This window comes from Ictidomys tridecemlineatus, chromosome 6 (assembly GCF_052094955.1).
Source record: "Ictidomys tridecemlineatus isolate mIctTri1 chromosome 6, mIctTri1.hap1, whole genome shotgun sequence".
NCBI classification, from domain to species: Eukaryota; Metazoa; Chordata; class Mammalia; order Rodentia; family Sciuridae; genus Ictidomys; species Ictidomys tridecemlineatus.
In genome coordinates this window covers 123616773-123633694 of record NC_135482.1, presented here as the reverse complement: position 1 = coordinate 123633694, position 16922 = coordinate 123616773, and the positions used below count along the sequence as shown (strand labels likewise).

At 40.4% G+C, this 16922-nt stretch overlaps 1 protein-coding gene and 1 long non-coding RNA gene across 6 annotated transcripts in view; one reads left to right on the top strand and one right to left on the bottom strand.

Annotated features, from left to right (window-relative positions):
- Window positions 1-15094, bottom strand: part of LOC144365020 (uncharacterized) — a 113258-nt gene extending 98164 nt beyond the window's left edge. For both annotated transcript variants that reach the window (XR_013423284.1, XR_013423285.1), the window contains exon 1: window positions 14895-15094. This is a non-coding gene — a long non-coding RNA (uncharacterized LOC144365020). The remainder of the gene's footprint in view (window positions 1-14894) is intronic.
- A 172-nt stretch (window positions 15095-15266) lies between these two features.
- Mphosph8 (M-phase phosphoprotein 8) overlaps window positions 15267-16922 on the top strand; it is a 52563-nt gene continuing 50907 nt past the window's right edge. For all 4 annotated transcript variants that reach the window (XM_005338630.5, XM_078015724.1, XM_040281351.2 and 1 more), the window contains exon 1: window positions 15267-15605. In XM_005338630.5, the coding sequence (XP_005338687.1) occupies window positions 15375-15605 (231 nt within the window). In that variant the 5' untranslated portion in view covers window positions 15267-15374. The remainder of the gene's footprint in view (window positions 15606-16922) is intronic.

The following is a 16922-nucleotide window of genomic DNA, read 5'->3' as shown; positions in this document are numbered from 1 at the left end:
GATAACAGCTGATCTCTCAACACAGACTCTGAAAGCTAGAAGATCCTGGAATAACATATTTCAAACACTGAAAGAAAATGGGTTCCAACCAAGAATCGTGTATCCGGCGAAATTAAGCTTCAGGATGGAAGATGAAATTGAAACCTTCCACGATAAACAAAAGTTAAAAGAATTTGCAGCTAGAAAACCATCTCTTCAAAACATCCTTTGCAAAACATTACAGGAAGAGGAAATGGACAATAACATTGAAAACCAACAATGGGAGGTAGGACAGTAAAGGGGGGAAAGTAGTCAAAGAGAATAACAAATCAGGTTTAGTAACATCAATAAACAAATATGGCTAGAAGAACAAACCAGATCTCAATAATAACCCTAAATGTTAATGGCTTAAACTCACCAATTAAGAGACACAGGCTAGTAGAATGGATCACAAAACAAGACCCAACAATATGCTGCCTACAGGAGACGCATCTGATAGGAAAAGATATTCATAGACTGAAGGTGAAAAGTTGGGAAAAATCATACCACTCATATGGACTGCGGAAACAAGCAGGAGTGTCCATACTCATATCTAATAAAATAGATTTCAAGCCAAAGTTAATCAAAAGGGATAAAGAAGGACACTTCATACTGCTCAAGGGAACCATACACCAACAAGACATAACAATCATAAATATATATGCCCCAAATAATGGTGCAGCTGTGTTCATCAAGCAAACTCTTCTCAAGTTCAAGAGTAATAGACCACCATACAATAATCATGGGAGACTTCAACACACCTCTCTCACCACTGGACAGATCTTCCAAACAAAATTAAATAAGGAAACTATAGAACTCAATAACACAATTAACAACCTAGACTTAATTGACATATATAGACTATACCACCCAACATCAAGTAGTTACACCTTTTTCTCAGCAGCACATGGAACCTTCTCAAAAATAGACCATATATTATGTCACAGGGCAACTCTTAGACAATATAAAGGGGTAGAGATAATACCATGCATCTTATCTGATCATAATGGAATAAAACTGAAAATCAATGATAAAAGAAGGAAGGAAACATCAAGCATCACTTGGAGAATGAACAATAGGATGCTGAATGATCAATGGGTTTTAGAAGACATCAAGGAGGAAATTAAAAACTTCCTAGAGTTAAATGAAAACACAGACACAACATATCGGAATCTATGGGACACATTGAAAGCAGTTCTAAGAGGAAAATTCATCGCTTGGAGTTCATTCCTCAAAAAAAGAAAAAACCAACAAATAAATGATCTCTTACTTCATCTCAAAATCCTAGAAAAAGAAGAGCAAAACAACAGCAAAAGAAGTAGAAGGCAAGAAATAATTAAAATCAGAGCTGAAATTAATGAAATTGAAACAAAAGAAACAATTGAAAAAATTGACAAAACTAAAAGTTGGTTCTTTGAAAAAATAAATAAAATCGACAGGCCCTTAGCCATGCTAACGAAGAGAAGAAGAGAGAGAACTCAAATTACTAACATACGGGATGAAAAAGGCAATATCACAACAGACACTTCAGAAATACAGAAGATAATCAGAAATTATTTTGAATCCTTATACTCCAATAAAATAGAAGATAGTGAAGGCATAGATAAATTCCTTAAGTCTTATGATCTGCCCAGATTGAGTCAGGAGGATATAGACAACCTAAACAGACCAATAACAATAGAGGAAATAGAAGAAACCATCAAAAGATTACCATCTAAGAAAAGCCCAGGACCAGATGGGTACACAGCAGAGTTTTACAAAACCTTTAAAGAGGAACTAACACCAATACTTTTCAAGCTATTTCAGGAAATAGAAAAAGAGGGAGAACTTCCAAATTCATTCTACGAGGCCAACATCACCCTGATTCCGAAACCAGACAAAGACACTTCAAAGAAAGAAAACTACAGACCAATATCTCTAATGAACCTTGACGCAAAAATCCTCAATAAAATTCTGGCGAATCGAATTCAAATACATATCAAAAAAATTATACACCATGACCAAGTAGGATTCATCCCTGGGATGCAAAGCTGGTTCAATATACGGGAATCAATAAATGTTATTCACCACATCAATAGACTTAAAAATAAGAACCATATGATCATCTCGATAGATGCAGAAAAAGCATTTGACAAAGTTCAGCATCCCTTTATGTTCAAAACTCTAGAAAAATTAGGGATAACCGGAACATACGTCAACATTGTAAAAGCAATCTATGATAAGCCACAGGCCAGCATCATTCTGAATGGAGAAAAATTGATGGCATTCTCTCTAAGATCTGGTACAAGACAGGGATGCCCTCTCTCACCACTTCTGTTCAACATAGTCCTTGAAACACTGGCCAGAGCAATTAGACAGACGAAAGAAATTAAAGGCATAAAAATAGGAAAAGAAGAACTTAAATTATCACTATTTGCAGATGATATGATCCTATACCTAGCAGACCCAAAAGGGTCTACAAAGAAGCTATTAGAGCTAATAAATGAATTCAGCAAAGTGGCAGGATATAAGATCAACACGCATAAATCAAAGGCATTCCTGTATATCAGCGACAAATCCTCTGAAACGGAAATGAGGACAACTACTGAATTCACGATATCCCCCCCAAAAATAAAATACTTGGGAATCAACCTAACAAGAGAGGTGAAAGATTTATATAATGAAAATTACAGAACCCTAAAGAAAGACATAGAAGAAGACTTTAGAAGATGGAGAAATATACCCCGCTCATGGATAGGCAGAACTAACATCATCAAAATGGCGATATTACCAAAAGTTCTCTATAAGTTCAATGCAATACCAATCAAAATCCCAACAGCATTTCTTGTAGAAATAGATAAAAGAATCATGAAATTCATATGGAATAATAAAAGACCCAGAATAGCAAAAACAATGCTAAGCAGGAAGTGTGAATCAGGCGGTATAGCGATACCAGACTTCAAACTATACTACAGAGCAATAGTAACAAAAACAGCATGGTACTGGTACCAAAATAGGCGCGTGGACCAATGATACAGAATAGAGGACACAGAAACCAATCCACAAAACTACAACTACCTTATATTTGATAAAGGGGCTAAAAGCATGCAATGGAGGAAGGATAGCATCTTCAACAAATGGTGCTGGGAAAACTGGAAATCCATTTGCATCAAAATGAATCTGAATCCCTATCTCTCGCCATGCACAAAAGTTAACTCAAAATGCATCAAGGAGCTTGATATTAAATCAGAGACACGGCATCTGATAGAAGAAAAAGTTGGCTATGATCTACATACTGTGGGATCGGGCCCCAAATTCCTCAATAGGACACCCATAGCACAAGAGTTAACAACTAGAATCAACAAATGGGACTTACTCAAACTAAAAAGTTTTTTCTCAGCAAAAGAAACAATAAGAGAGATAAATAGGGAGCCTACATCCTGGGAACAAATCTTTAATCCACACACTTCAGATAGAGCCCTAATAACCAGAATATACAAAGAACTCAAAAAATTAGACAATAAGATAACAAATAACCCAATCAATAAATGGGCCAAGGACCTGAATAGACACTTCTCAGAGGAGGACATACAATCAGTCAATAAGTACATGAAGAAATGCTCACCATCTCTAGCAGAGAAATGCAAATCAAAACCACCCTAAGATACCATCTCACTCCAGTAAGATTGGCAGCCATTAGGAAGTCAAACAACAATAAGTGCTGGAGAGGATGCGGGGAAAAGGGCACTCTTGTTCATTGCTGGTGGGACTGCAAATTGGTGCAGCCAATTTGGAAAGCAGTATGGAGATTTCTTGGAAAGCTGGGAATGGAACCACCATTTGACCCAGCTATTCCCCTTCTCGGTCTATTCCCTAAAGACTTAAAAAGAGCATGCTACAGGGACACTGCTGCATTGATGTTCATAGCAGCACAATTCACGATAGCAAGATTGTGGAACCAACCTAGATGCCCTTCAATAGATGAATGGATAAAAAAAAATGTGGCATTTATACACAATGGAGTATTACTCTGCATTAAGAAACGACAAAATCATAGAATTTGGAGGGAAATGGATGGCATTAGAGCAGATTATGCTAAGTGAAGCTAGTCAATCGTTAAAAAACAAATACCAAATGACCCCTTTGATATAAGGGGAGTAAACAAGGACAGGGTAGGGACGAAGAGCTTGAGAAGAAGATTTACATTAAACAGAGATGAGAGGTGGGAGGGAAAGGGAGTGAGAATGATATATAAGAGGAAAGGAGGGGTAAGACAAGATAATACAAATGGAAGAAATGATTTACAGTAGAAGGGGTAGAGACGGAAAAGGGGAGGGGAGGGGAGGGGAGGGGGGATAGTAGAGAATAGGACTGACAGCAGAATACATCAGACACTAGAAAAGCAATATGTCAATCAATGGAAGGGTAACTGATGTGATACAGTAATCTGTATACGGGGTAAAGTTGGGAGTTCATAACCCACTTGAATCAAACTGTGAAAGATGATGTATTAAGAACTGTGTAATGCTTTGAACGACCAACAATAAAAAAAAAATCATGATAGGCTAATGACATACATTCCCTCTGCATGCTAAGTTCAAATGTCTTAAGCCTTAGGTTTTATGTACAGCAGATGCACACTCACTGAGACCGCAGTGATCAGGTCCAGAACTAAGGCAGGCTTTTCCTGGTATGGCGTGGATGACCAGTTGAGGAGAGGGTCATAGGGAAAAGTTGCAGCTCTCACCAAGGTCCAGACCAGGTGGTAGAGTTTGAGAGCGGTGAGGATCACACAGAGGAACGATGAAGAGTGATGGGATGTCAGGTCCTCATCAAGCTCTCCAGCTTGAGGGCATCCTTGTTTCAGCTGGCTTAATCTCTGTTCATTTGCACTATTATTTATACTAAATTTTGGGGTTTTTTTACCCCCCCTTTCAATCCTTATCAGCTACCATCGGATTTCTCAATGACATCATTTACCCTGGGGTCAGAAACATCTGATCTGGTGGTCTCCACCCTGATCTTCTCAACTTTCCCTACCAGGGGCTCTGTTTACCAAGGTGGGGGGAAGTAACTTGTTTGAGGCCATATTGGAGGGCTCTGTTGGATGTGCCTGGTGAGACTGCAGGTTTCAAACTGGAGTTTTTTAAAAATGGAATTGCTTAGGCTCAGGCCTAAGGCCATTCTAACAATGGTGTCACAGACTTCATTCCAGAGGCCCTTCAGAAACCTCTTCTGAAGTCACAGCATCACAAGAATAACTTCCCAGTTTCTTAAAATGGTAGAGAGGAGGTTATAATATGTTATTCTGTTCCCTCTGTCCTGAAAAAATGATGTGAGGAAAATGGCTGTGCTTTCTTCTCTTCACCCTAACTGCAGCAATCCATCTCACCAGTCCTCTCATTATCAGCAAAGCCTCAGACCAAAGAGGATCCGGTGTCAGCAATCCATTCTCCTCAGTTCAGGGAAATATACATCCCTCTAAGTATCCTCTTGTGTCTCTTGCAGCTCACCTGGTGCCTAATGCCCCAGGTTAGGCTTGATTAATACAGTTTCAGAGGGTTTAGTCCATAGATAGCTTGCTCCATTCCTCGGGACTCAAGGTGGTGCAGAACATCATGGAGGAAGAATGTGGCAGAGGGAAGCAGCTTAGATAATGATCAGAAGGCAGAGATCAATTTTTTTTGAAGAATTAAGGTTTTTTTTTAATAACTTTATTTTATTTATTTATTTCCTTTATGTGGTACTAAGGATTGAACCCAGGGCCTTGCACGTGCAAGGCGAGCACTCTACAGCTGAGCCACGACCCCAGCCCACAGGGATCAATTTAAATGTTATTTTCCTGTGTGTGTGTGTCAGGGGTAGAGGTACTGGAGATTTAACCCAGGGGTGCCCCATAGTAGGCAAGTAAAGACTTTACCACCAGCGTTTTAAAATTTTTGTTTAATTTTTTGTTGTTGTGTTTCCAGTATTAGGACTTGAACCCAGGGGTGCCTTACCAATAAGCTACATTCCCATACCTTTTTGTTTTTGATTTTGAGACAGGGTCTCTTTAAATTGCTAAGGCTGGCCTTGAACTTGCAATCTTTCTGCCTCAGCCTCCCCAGTCATTGGGATTACATGCATGCACCAGCACACCAACCTATTTTACTTTTAAAGAAGAAGATTAACCTACATTTTGATGTTGTCTGAAGGCCATCTAATGTCCTGGATTTTGTAAATCTAGAGAAAAGTTACAACTTGTATTTTTTCAATTGCTTTTACCAGGAATAACTAACCTCATACTTAATCATTAAGATAAAAAAGGGTATGTTGGCTAGCACAGTGACACACACCTGTAATCCCAGCAACTCGGGAGGCTAAGGCAGGAAGATCTCGAGTTCAAAATTAACCTCAACAATTTAGCAAGGCCCCAAGTAACAGTGAGATCCTGTCTCAAAATAAAATTTTTAAAATGGTTGGGGATGTGACTCAGTGGTTAAGCGACCCTGGGTTCAACGGTCAATCACTCGTACCAATCAATCAATCAATCAATCAATCAATATCTGGGGACGTAGCTCAATGGTATATGGTACTGGGATTATAGTGTTGCCACTCCTGGCCATGTATGTCTTTTTTTGTTTGTTTGTTTTTTGGTTGTTGTTTGTTTTTGTTGTTTTGTTTGAGCACCCCTGGATCCAACTCTCAGTACAAAAAAAATACAAAAGGCAACATTTGCTGGAAAACAGGGGGATAGTAAAAGACAACAGTTTTAACCCATTCAGTGACTTCAACCAGAGGTATCATCTACAGCCAAGCTAGTGGGAAACAAATATCCTCCAAAATTAATGATTTTTTTAAGCAAGTAAATCTGGGGTAGGGGGTCCCTTTGGGTTTTCCCTTGATTTTTCTGTCATATCATACATATATATACATACAAAATGTCATATGTGTATATACATGTACTTTTGTTATTCTTGTGGTGCCAGGGATTGAACCCAGGACTCACAGATGCTAGGCAAGTGTTCTGCCACTGAGCTACACCGGAGCCTATATTTACATCTTATGCTTAACATTATATTTGTCATTCAACCATATTGTTGTTATTGATCACTCACAAAATTTATTTATTCTGTGGATTTAATATTTAATTATTGATTTATTGATTCTATGAATGGGTGCAGTTGTAGCTTCCATTTTGGGGGTATTGTGAATAGTGCTACTCTGAGCATTCTTGTAAGAAGAATGGCTGTCTTTTGAAAATTATTCATATATATATTTTTTGGAGTACTGGAGTTTGAACCCAGAGTCTTGCACATGCTAGGCAAGCACTCTCACTGAACTGTATCTCCAGCCTTTTTATTTTGACAGGGTCTCACTGCAAGTTAGGAAGGCTGGCTTTGAATTTGTGATCTTCCTGCCTCTGCCTCCCAGGTAGCTGGGATAATAATGGCGCCACACCTGGCCATGTATGTCTTTGTTTGTTTGTTTTTTGTTTGTTGTTTTGTTCGAGGGATTGAACCCAGGGGCACTTAATCCCTAAATCACATCCCCAGCCCTTTTTTTTATTTTTTATTTGAGACAGGGTCTCACTCATTTGCTGAGGCTGGCCTCAAACTGGGATTCTTCTTCCCAACCCTGCCAAATTGCTGGGATTACAGGTGCATGCCTGGCTTCAATTTTTAAATATTTTTAAAATTTTTAATTAATATTTTGCAGTGCCAGGGATTAAGCTCAGGGCCTTATACTTTCTAGGCTAATGCTCTACCATTGAGACATAACTCTAGCCCTATAGTTATTTTTTATATCTTTTGAATAATATGATAGAATTAATGATTTATTTACATACCAGTATTATACGTCTACATTATTCTCTATTTCTCCATATATGCACCTTTACCAGAGAGCTTTATAGTTTCATTGCTTTCATGTTTTCTCTAGCATCCTTTTATTTCAATTTGAAGGACTCTTTTTAGTATTTATTGTTGGGCAGATCTAGTGATGATGGACTTAGCTGTTGTTTATCTTGGGAAAATCTTGAATTTGTGATCTTCCTGCCTCTGCCTTCCTGCCTTTTCCTCCTCCTTCTTTTCCTTCTCCTCTTTTTCTTCTTCTCCTTCCCCTTTTACTCCTCTTCTTCCTCCTTCTTCCTCTCCACCCCTTCTCTTCCTCCTCCTCCTCCTTCTTTTTTTGGAACTAGGGATTTATCCAGGGGCACTTTACCAGTGAGCTATATCATATCTCCAGCCATTTTTATTTTTAAATTTTGAGACAGGATCTTGCTAAATTGGTTAGTGCCTCACTAAATTGCTGAAACTCTCTTTGAGCTTGCGATCCTCCTGCCTCAGCTTCCCAGCTGGGATTGTTATATGCCACCACACCCAACTACCTTCTTCATTTTTGAGTGACAGTTTTGACATATATAATATTCTTGGAAGGCAGATTTATTGAATTTTTTGTTCTCAATAAAATATTGTTGAATATGTTATTCTGTACTCTCTCTGGTGTGTAAGTTTTTTTTCTTAAAAAATCTGTCGATAATCTTGCAGGATTTTCTTTCATATGAATTCTCATAACATTGAGTCACTTTTTTTCTCGCTGCTTTCAATATTCTCCTTTAACTTTTTGACAGTTTAATTATAATATACCTCTGTATGAATATTTTTGAACTTACCAGAATTGGATTTTACTGAGCTTCTTGAATTTCTATGCCCATTTCTATCCTCATATTTGGAAAGGTTTGGCTTTTATTTATTTTAGTATGCCATGCTTTCTTTCATTCTTCTCCTTCTGATTCTTCCATAATGCACATATTGTTCCAATTGATGGTGTCCCATAAACTTTGGCTCTGTTCACTTGCTTCATTTGTTTTATTTTTATTCCTCTCACTCAGAAATTTCTTTTTTCCTTTTTCTTTCCTTCCTTCCCTTCTTTTTGTGGTACTGGGGTGTTATAAGTTTAAATATGAGATGTTCCCTAAAATTTGTGTATATGACAATGGAAGAGAGTTCAGAGGTGAAATGACTAGATGATGAGAGCTGTAACCCAATCAGTGGATTGATCACCTGATATGGATTAGCTGGGTGATAACTGAAGACAGTTAGGGTGTGGATGGAGGAGATAACACTCTCTTCCTCTCCTTCCTTCCCCTCCCCCCTCCTTCCTAATTGTCATCTCCTGAGCTGCCTTCCTCCTCCACACCTTCTGCCTCACCTCCAGACCAAAACAATGGAGTCAGCCATCTATGGACTGATACCTCTGAAACTGTAAGCCCCAAATAAACTTTCCCTCCTCTATGTTGTTCTTATTGGATCTTTTGGTCATAGTGATGAGAAGCTGATTTAAAAACAGAAATTGGTATTGAGAGTGGGATCATTGCTGTGACTTACCTGACCATGTGGTTCAAAAGCCTTTGGAGCTAATTTGAGAGAGGAAGAATTTTGAAAGGTTTAGAGATGTGAGGTGGGAAGATTTAAAATGTTGTAAGTGGAGTTTAATGGAAAATTCTGGTGGGAGCTCAGACAAAAATGCCACTAGGACTGTGGACAGTAAAGACTGGGATCATGAGGTTTCAAAGGAGGACTCTTTTGGAAATTGGACTAGAAGCTATTTTTGTTAGACTGGCAAAGAAATTGTCTACATTTTGGCCATGTCCTGAGACTTTCTGTGAGGCCAAATTTAAGGATGATGAACTAATTAAGCTGGTGGAGGCAATTTCAAGGCAGTCTGAATTTAGGCAATGCCATGGATAGACCACTCTCTTCTCAGGCTTAAGGGTATAAAAAAACACTTGGTTTACACAGGGGTTCTAGGAAGTTGTTTCACTGTGCTCAGCTACACAGGCATTTAAGTGCTGCAGCTGTAGTTCCAGGTGACTTGGCTACTGCTTAATATGGTGGAAGACCGATAATTACAGCCTTTGAGACAGGAGTCCCCTGTGTTTCTGCTTTGCTAGAATAAACCTTCTTTTTCCTTTTTCTCAAAAAAAAAAAAAAAATAGTGGAAGACCAACCTTGGTATCAAATATGTGGTGATAATTATGAAGGATTGCAGGATGCTAGAGTTAGGAGGTCATGAAGGCTTTCACAGATTTCAAAGGAAGGCTTGAGAGGTCAGGCAAAGTGCAGCAGGGTTGGAATCCCTGAAAGCTGCCCCTGAGAGGGTGATGCAATGAAGATGTGAGAAGGAAGCTGAAGTTGCAGTGACTTGAGACTAAAATATGTCAGTAATGTGGGGCATCAGTCAAGGAAAACTTAAAGAATCAAGCAGAAAAAAAGGCAAAACACAGGTTATGTGGGCTGTAACAAGCAAGACCATAGGGCAGAGCTACAAAAACTCCAGAAAGCATTGTGATGCCATGTGCTCCACATGCTTGACATAGAACTATAGAGCTTGTTTGCCTAGATGAAGTTTGGTATTGCTTGATACCATCCCTTCTTTCTATGCCCCTATTTCTTTCCTGTGGAATACAAATGTTTACTCTACGCCATTATTTATTAGATATAGGTAACTTGGTTTTGATTTTTACAGGGGTTCATGCTGAGAGTTTGCCTTCAGTATCAAAGGAGATTTTGGACTTTACTTTTGGGTAATGCTTGGACTCTTAAAAATGTACTTGGCATGAGGTTTTGGGGGCCAGGGGTGGAATGTTACAGATATGAAGTGTCTTCCAAAAGTTCATGTGTGAGATGATGAAAGAAGGTTGGGATGAAATGATGATGAGAGTTATTACCTAATCAGTGAATTAATCCCCTAATAAGAATTAACTGGGTGGTAGCTGAAGGCAGGTAGGTAGAGTGTGAATGGAGGAGAAAGGTCACTGGTGGCATGCACCTTTGGGAGTTATACTTTGAATGGAGCGCAAGCTTGAGCTCTCGTGCTCTTGCGCTCTCTCTCTCTCTCTCTCCTTCCTGATTGCCATCTTCTGAACTGCTTTACTCCTCCACACCCCCTGCTATGATGTTCTGCCTCACCTCCAGATCAGAACAATGGAGTCAACCATCTATGGACTAACACCTCTGAAACTGTGAGCACCAAATAAACTTTCCCTCCTCTATGTTGTTCTCGTCAGATGTTTTGGTCATAGCAATGAGAAAGCTGACTAAAACATGGGGATTAAACCCAGGGTGTTGTATCTCTGTTTTGTTTGTTTGTTTTGAGGCTGGTCTTGTACTTGTGATCTTTCTGCTCAAACTTCCAAGTAGCTGGGATTATTGGTATATACCACTGCATCTGGCTTACTCAATAATTTCAATTATTCAAATTATTTCAATTATTCAAAAATTAAATTACTCAATTCTGTCTTTAGGTTCACTGAGTCTTTTGCTTGGTCAGGCCTTTTTTTGAACCACTTTAGTGAATTTTTCCATTCAGTTATTGTATTCTTCTGCTCCAGAATTTGTTTAGTTCTTTCTTTTTTTTTTTAGAGAGAGAGAGAGAGAGAGATTTTTTTAATATTTATTTTTTAGTTTTTGGTGGACACAACATCTTTGTTTGTATGTGGTGCTGAGGATTGAACCCGGGCCACACACATGCCAGGGGAGCGCGCTACCGCTTGAGCCACATCCCTAGCCCTGTTTAGTTCTTTCTTATAGTTTGTTCCTTTATTGATATTTTGATTTTGCACAAACATTGTTTTCTAATTTTGTTTAGTTATCTGGTTCTCTTTTTAGCTCACTAAACATATTGAAGATGGTTATTATGGAGTCTTTGTCAGATAATTCATGGATCTGCATTTCTTTGGACTAGTTTCTGGAAATTTATGTAAGTATGTTATGTACTGGGGATTCAACTCAGGGCCTCACACATAGTAGTCAAGCGCTCTACTTTTGAGCTACATCCCCATCTCTGAGATTTATTTTGTTCCTTTTATGGGGCCATGTCTCCCTAGTTTTTTTAAAGCCTACTAATCATTTAAGATTTAGAAATCTGGAAAAATAGTCACTTCTCCCAGTCTTTTTAGGATGGTTTTGCAAAGGGGATATCTTTGCCAATTAACCCAGGTAGAGATTCTGTAGTTCTTTTCCAGGTTACTCAGGGGATGCACCTCTCTGGGATTGTGTGTATAGTTTCCTAAAGAGATTTATTTGCTTGGTTCTTTTCTAGTGCTCATAATCTCTTGTTCCTCTGGTATCTTGCTAAGGTTCTACAGACCATAAAAAGCCATGCTGCTGCCAGGTGTGGTGGCATATGCCTATAATCCCAGCAGTTTGGGATTCTGAGGCAGGAAGATTGTAAGTTCAAAGCCAGCCTCAGCAATTTAGTTGAGGCCCTAAGCAACTCAGTGAGGGCTGGGGATATGGCTCAGTGGTTAAGTTTGAGCAACCCTGGGTTCAGTCTCTGGATGAAAAAAAAAAAAAAAAAAAAAAGCAGGGCTACTCACCTTTGTTCTCAGTGACCCCAAGCTGGCCTCCAAATCCCTATTCCCATCAGCACTTCAAGTCCAGAAAGACTGAAACCTACTCTTCAGACAAACCCTGGTACCCAAAACAGCATAAACATTGGATGCATGTTTCCCTCTTCTCCTACTCTGCCAAAGGAAAAGACATCAGACAAGACAGGAATCTGGAAATTTCTCTCAGTTACACTGAAGCAGGTTCCTCTCACTGACTTAACTAAATTCATTTTGTTTCTCTGATCCATTTGGTCTCTCTGACCCCGTTTTGAGTTTTGACTTGTTTCCTTTTTTTTTTTTGAGTTCTTCTGAGTCATATTTTCCTGTACTTACCTTGGATTCCAAGACCAGTGCACCTGGATTGTTGAAAATCTTATGACAAAAGACTAAAACTACTTTTCAAGCAACAGCAACCTTCTTAGTGCCAATAAAGCACCTCATGTCTAATCCTGACTGCTTGATCAAGATTGCACGTTTTGTCAGTTCTACAAACACCCAACCTTTGCCTTTGTTTTCCTCTTCCATAAAGCCTCAAAGTTAGTTCCTTGAAGACATTAGGTAATTAGACCTCTCTGTTCTTCTCAGTGCAGGCACACTAAAGAATAAAGCTTCTTTCTTGTCTTTACCACCACTTGACTCTTCAACTGGTTTTCTGGGATGGGTGGCTGAGCCTGGTCTGTTGCCCTAACTCCAGGAAAAACACCAGAGTGCTGGGAAGTGGTTAGAGTAACAAAGAATCTCTGTCAATCACTTGTCAGGTTCTTCTGAACCCTTTTCTCAACTAAGCCTTGTCCTTTGGGCTTCTGTGTTCATCTTTGAATCCCCAGCCTTTGTGTGTTTGTGTGGCGCTAGGGATTGAACCCCGGGGCACTTAACCACTGAGCTACATCCCCAGATTTTTTTTTTTTTTTAAGACAGGGTCTCACTAAGTTGCTGAGGCTTGAGTTCAACTCTATCTTCCTGCCTCAGCCTCCTTAGTCTCCTGGATACTAGGCATGCACCACTGCACATTGCACATTGTGCTACCCCACATTCTGGATTTGTCTGATTGTATTTCCTTTTCCTTTTTCTATTTTATCACATAAACTCATAATCAGTAGTAAAGGTTTGAGTAGATCAGGATCAACATTATTTTGAACAGAAGTTATGTAATCTAGTTCAACTTTTACTAATGCTAATAGTCAATAGGTTTTCCATGAGGAGTTAGGTTTCTCTTACAACTAACACGTAATCTGTGGAGATGCTGAGGTACTCCACAAATATTCAGTTCCTCAACAACCACTCACCTACAAGTTTGGTTCCCTGGATTTTTGCTCTCAATGCTGGGGATCAAGCCAGTGAATTACACCCTCCAGTCCCCCTATTTTTTCATGCAATATTGTGATTTCCTAATTCGAACTTTTCTTCTACTCTTATTTACTGGAATTATTCTGTAAAAACTAGTTTTCTCACAACAATTAATTTTTATTTGGTTATATTTTTTAAATAATCTAAATGTTGGAATTGTGAGGGTCCTGGGAATGCAGAATCAATGCTTTGTTGATTTTAAAAAAAAAAACGTTTTTTAAGTTATAGATGGACACAATACCTTTATTTATTTATTTATTTTCATGTGGTGCTGAAGATCAAATCCAGCGCCTTACATATGCCAGCTAAGTATTCTACCACTAAGCTACAACCACAACCCTGTTCTGTTGATCTTTGTATTTCTATTTCTAATGCCTAGTCTTGGTACATAGTATGTGTTTATTAGTTAAACAAATAATAACTAACTCAAAGAGCTAGTGATTCTTTCCAGTGGGTTTCGGCTTCAGAGACTTGTCAGTGAGGCCTATATTGTAAAATTAAGTCCACTGTTCAAAGAAATATAAATTAAAAGGCAAAAATTAAAAAGCAAACAACAATAATAAAAACTTGCTACCATAAAGACTTCAATTATTTGAATTTCAAAGTGATAAGAATATTTTATCCATATGTGGATTTTCCTAGCAGTGTTTTGCTTTGGGTGGCTACCAATTATTCATATTCTGAACATATCCTTTTAGTTTTCATTTAATTAAATTGTTTTTTTGGTACTGGGGATTAAACCCAGGGGTGCTTAATCACTGAATCATATCCCCATCCCCTTTTATAATTTTTTATTTTGAGACAGAGTCTAAGTTGCTCAGAGTCTCGCTAATTTGCTAAGGCTGGCTTTGAACTCCTCCAGTCTCAGTCTCAGATTCATGAGCATTTGGGATTACAGGCGAGCGCCACTGTGCAGGGCTATTTTATTTTCAATAATAATAAGAAGCACTAGAACTTGGGAAATAAATGCTCTTTACTTTTAAATAATACTCATTAGAAGTGAAAAAACAATACTCACTGAAACATACCAGCTCTATGAGTTACAGTTGATAGGCTTACTGACACCTTGTAAACCAATCCAAAACCATATATATTTATCTATATATGTGCTTGTGTATATATGTATGTGTATATACATATAATGTACACACACACACACACACGCACACACACGTACCGGCATCCGTTCGGTCCTACTGGGGTCTGACATCAGGCTGGGTCCAAGAAAGGGTCAGCGACTTCCAAACGTCGGCGCCTGGGACGTCCTTTCCGACAAGTCTGTACCGCTGGGTCTCCCCCGCAAATCCACACCCTCTCACCTCCTTCTCTAACCCCCGCAAGCCCGCGCGCTGTCGCAGTCCCTCGCAGTCCCTCCCAATCCCCTCCCAATCCCCTCCCCCAAACAGCGTTTTTCCGCCCCGGGCGCCCAGCCACCCGCCCACCAGCTTCCCGTAGGCTGTGCCGGCCTCTGGAGCGCCCGCCTTTACCCGATTGGTTACTGCATGTGTCACTCCGGGGCTTGGAGTCCACCATTGGCTGGTTTTCCTCACGGCCGCGTCACGCCGCCTAGGTGGATTAGGGCCGAGTGCGGGGCGCTAGGATCTGTAAGGGTGTATGTCGCAGTCGGTTTTCCACCGCGGTTTACAGGGGTCCTAGGATGGCGGCGCTACCGCCCATGCCGGTTGCAGAGGGTGCGATTGTGACCGTAGTACCTGTGTCGGGTGCCGACAGCTATGGTGAGTCACCTGAAGTCGAAGGAGAAGGAGTTGGAGTAGCGGGCGAAGAGAAGGATTCATCCACGAGAGGAGCGGAGGCCTTTGGGGACAGCGAGGAGGACGGGGAAGATGTGTTCGAGGTGGAGAAGATCCTGGACATGAAGACCGAGGGGGTATGTGGTAGGGGGCACGTGGAGGGGAAAATAGGCGTGAGGATCTGCACTGGGAGAAGCGTCGTGGCGTGAGGGTTTGGGCGAGGAAGATGGGGAGGGGTCCTGCATGAGGCTCTGGTTGCAGGGAGGACTCGAAAGTGGGTCCCGACCTGAAGGGAAGGGTAGTGAGGATCGAGAAGGGAGTCCTGGCTTGAGGTTTGGTTAGAGAGGATGGGACTTGTATGGAGAGGGAGTCCTGGTGTGTGGAGCCGTTTGGGGAAGACTGGGAGGGATCCTGACCTGGTGGACAGTGCGGGAGAGTAGAAAGGGAGGATGGGGAGCTCCGGGGACCGGCAGGGGAGGACTACAGCTGGAAACACCAGCTGTGCGGACACAAAACAGGAGGAGAGGAGGAACAAGTCCGTCTGAGCTAAACACAAGCATGAAATATCATGATAGAAAGCAGAATGATATCCCCGGACTATTCGGGCCACGTTGGTGAAGGATGCTTCAGGAAGTTTTAAGTGTTCTTTTGGCAGAAGAGTTAATGCAGTTTGGGATGTGATGGGTGAGGATCACAAGGGTGCAGATGACTGGTAGGACTTAATGTTGTCATCAGTATTCCGGTTCATGGGGCTGCTGCTGTGTGCTACAAAGGAGTGATAGTAAAAAATAATGCTGCTTTTCTTAGCCCATTATACATTCCATCGTCCCCGTGTTTTCTGAAACCAGAATCTATTCTCTGGCTTAAAATCTTAGGGAATTCCCAGTTGTCCTCGAATAAAACCCCAGTGTCACCAAGAGGGTGACATTGCAAACACCTTTTGTGCCCTGAAGTTCTCCTAGCCTGGACTGTTATTTTTCATCTCTTGGTGATCCTTCTCATTCTTTCAAAGTTCATTTCTATTTAAAAGCCTTTTTTGACTGGGATTCCTGCAGAGTGAGGTGCTTTCTCATCTCTGCCTTTGTTCTTCCTTGTTTGGACCTCTGTTAAGGCATTTAAGGTATTATCCTTTATATGTTTTGTCTGTCCTGCTCTAGATTTTGGGCTTTTTAAATCTGGGGGATAGCCAGGCACAGTGGTGTTGCATGCCTGTAATCCCAGTGGCTAAGAAGCTGAGGCAGGAAGATCATTAGTTCAAAGCCAGCTTCAGCAACTCAGAAGTGCTAAGCACCTCAGCAGAGACTCTGTCTCTAAATAAAATACAAAATAGGACTGGGGATGTGGCTCAGTGGTTGAATACCCCTGAGTTCAATCCCAGGTACCACCCCCCGCCCCTCAAAAAAATCTGGGGGATAGCCAGCCTGCCAGTGTGTAATCCCAGCATCTCAGGAGCC